At 57.2% G+C, this 1018-nt stretch overlaps 1 protein-coding gene across 1 annotated transcript; it reads left to right on the top strand.

The window, feature by feature from the left end:
• Positions 1-440: 440 nt before the first annotated feature.
• On the top strand, positions 441-979 carry ETH_00033520 (uncharacterized protein; the record flags this gene model as incomplete). Its single annotated transcript, XM_013380190.1, has 2 exons — positions 441-657; positions 888-979. Coding segments are annotated over 2 exons (309 nt in total), but the record flags the coding sequence as incomplete, so codon positions are not given.
• Positions 980-1018: the final 39 nt, after the last annotated feature.

Raw genomic sequence — 1018 nt, 5'->3', positions numbered from 1 at the left:
TTGTCTTTTGCTTTGGGTTTAGCGGCCTTTTTTGAAATTAAATTCTTCAGTTGACCCTAAACCCTAAACCCTAAACCCTAAACCCTAGACCCTAAACCCTAAACCCCGATTCTCACGCACGCCGCCAGGGACGCTGCCTCAGACGAGTGCCGGCAACTCCAGCGGCCTCTAAACCCTAAACCCTAAACCCTAAACCCTAAACCCTAAACCTCCAACCAAGGCAATTGTAGGGAGTCACTTAGCAGCTGGAGAAATCAGTAGCAGCTGCTGCAGCAAGAACGTCAACAGCTGCTGCCGCCGCCGCAGCAGCAGCAGCAGCACAGCAGCAGCAACAGCAGCAGCGCCGAGACAGTAGCAGCAAGAGCCGCAGCAGCCAAGGGACCAGCAGCAGCAACGCAACCGCCACCAGCAGCTGCAGCAGCAGCAGCAGCAGCAGCAGGATGGAGGCTGCTGTTGCTCCGCCAACTGCGGCGAACTTTGAGGCCATTGCTGCTGCTCTCGAGAGCCCCGACAGCAGCAGCAGGCAGCAGGCGCAGCAGCTGCTGCAGCAGCTGCAGCAGCAAAGAGAGGACTGCAGCGAACTCTGCCTCGCCATAGTAGACGCAGCAGCAGATGCAGCAGCAGCAACAGTGGCAGCCATTCTCCTTCGCAGCGCGGGTAGGCCTGAGGTTCTAGGGTTTAGGGTTTAGGGTTTAGGGTTTAGGGTTTGTTAGACTTTAGGGTTTGCAGGCCTCTGAGCGATTCGCAGCGTCGAGGGCGCACACCGTAGGCTGCAGCCTCGGGGGTTTAGGGTTTAGGGTTTAGGGTTTAGGGTTTAGGGTTTTTACATGCAGATTGACGACGAGTGTTTAGGGTTTAGGAATTAGGGTTTATGCGGTTTGCTGCAGCGCTGTGGCACTGGAATGCGCACATTGCTGCTAAGAGAGCAGCAGCAACTCGCGAGCTGTGTGCGGACCCAGGCGACGCAGCAGCAGCAGCAGCAGCAGCAGCAGATGCTGCTGCTGCTGCTGCTGCGCTG

Source organism: Eimeria tenella, genomic scaffold (genome assembly GCF_000499545.2).
Source record: "Eimeria tenella Houghton genomic scaffold, Eth_scaff4561, whole genome shotgun sequence".
In the NCBI taxonomy this organism is placed as follows: domain Eukaryota; phylum Apicomplexa; class Conoidasida; order Eucoccidiorida; family Eimeriidae; genus Eimeria; species Eimeria tenella.
The sequence above is the reverse complement of the archived record's forward strand: the minus strand, read 5'-3'. Positions and strand labels throughout refer to the sequence as shown.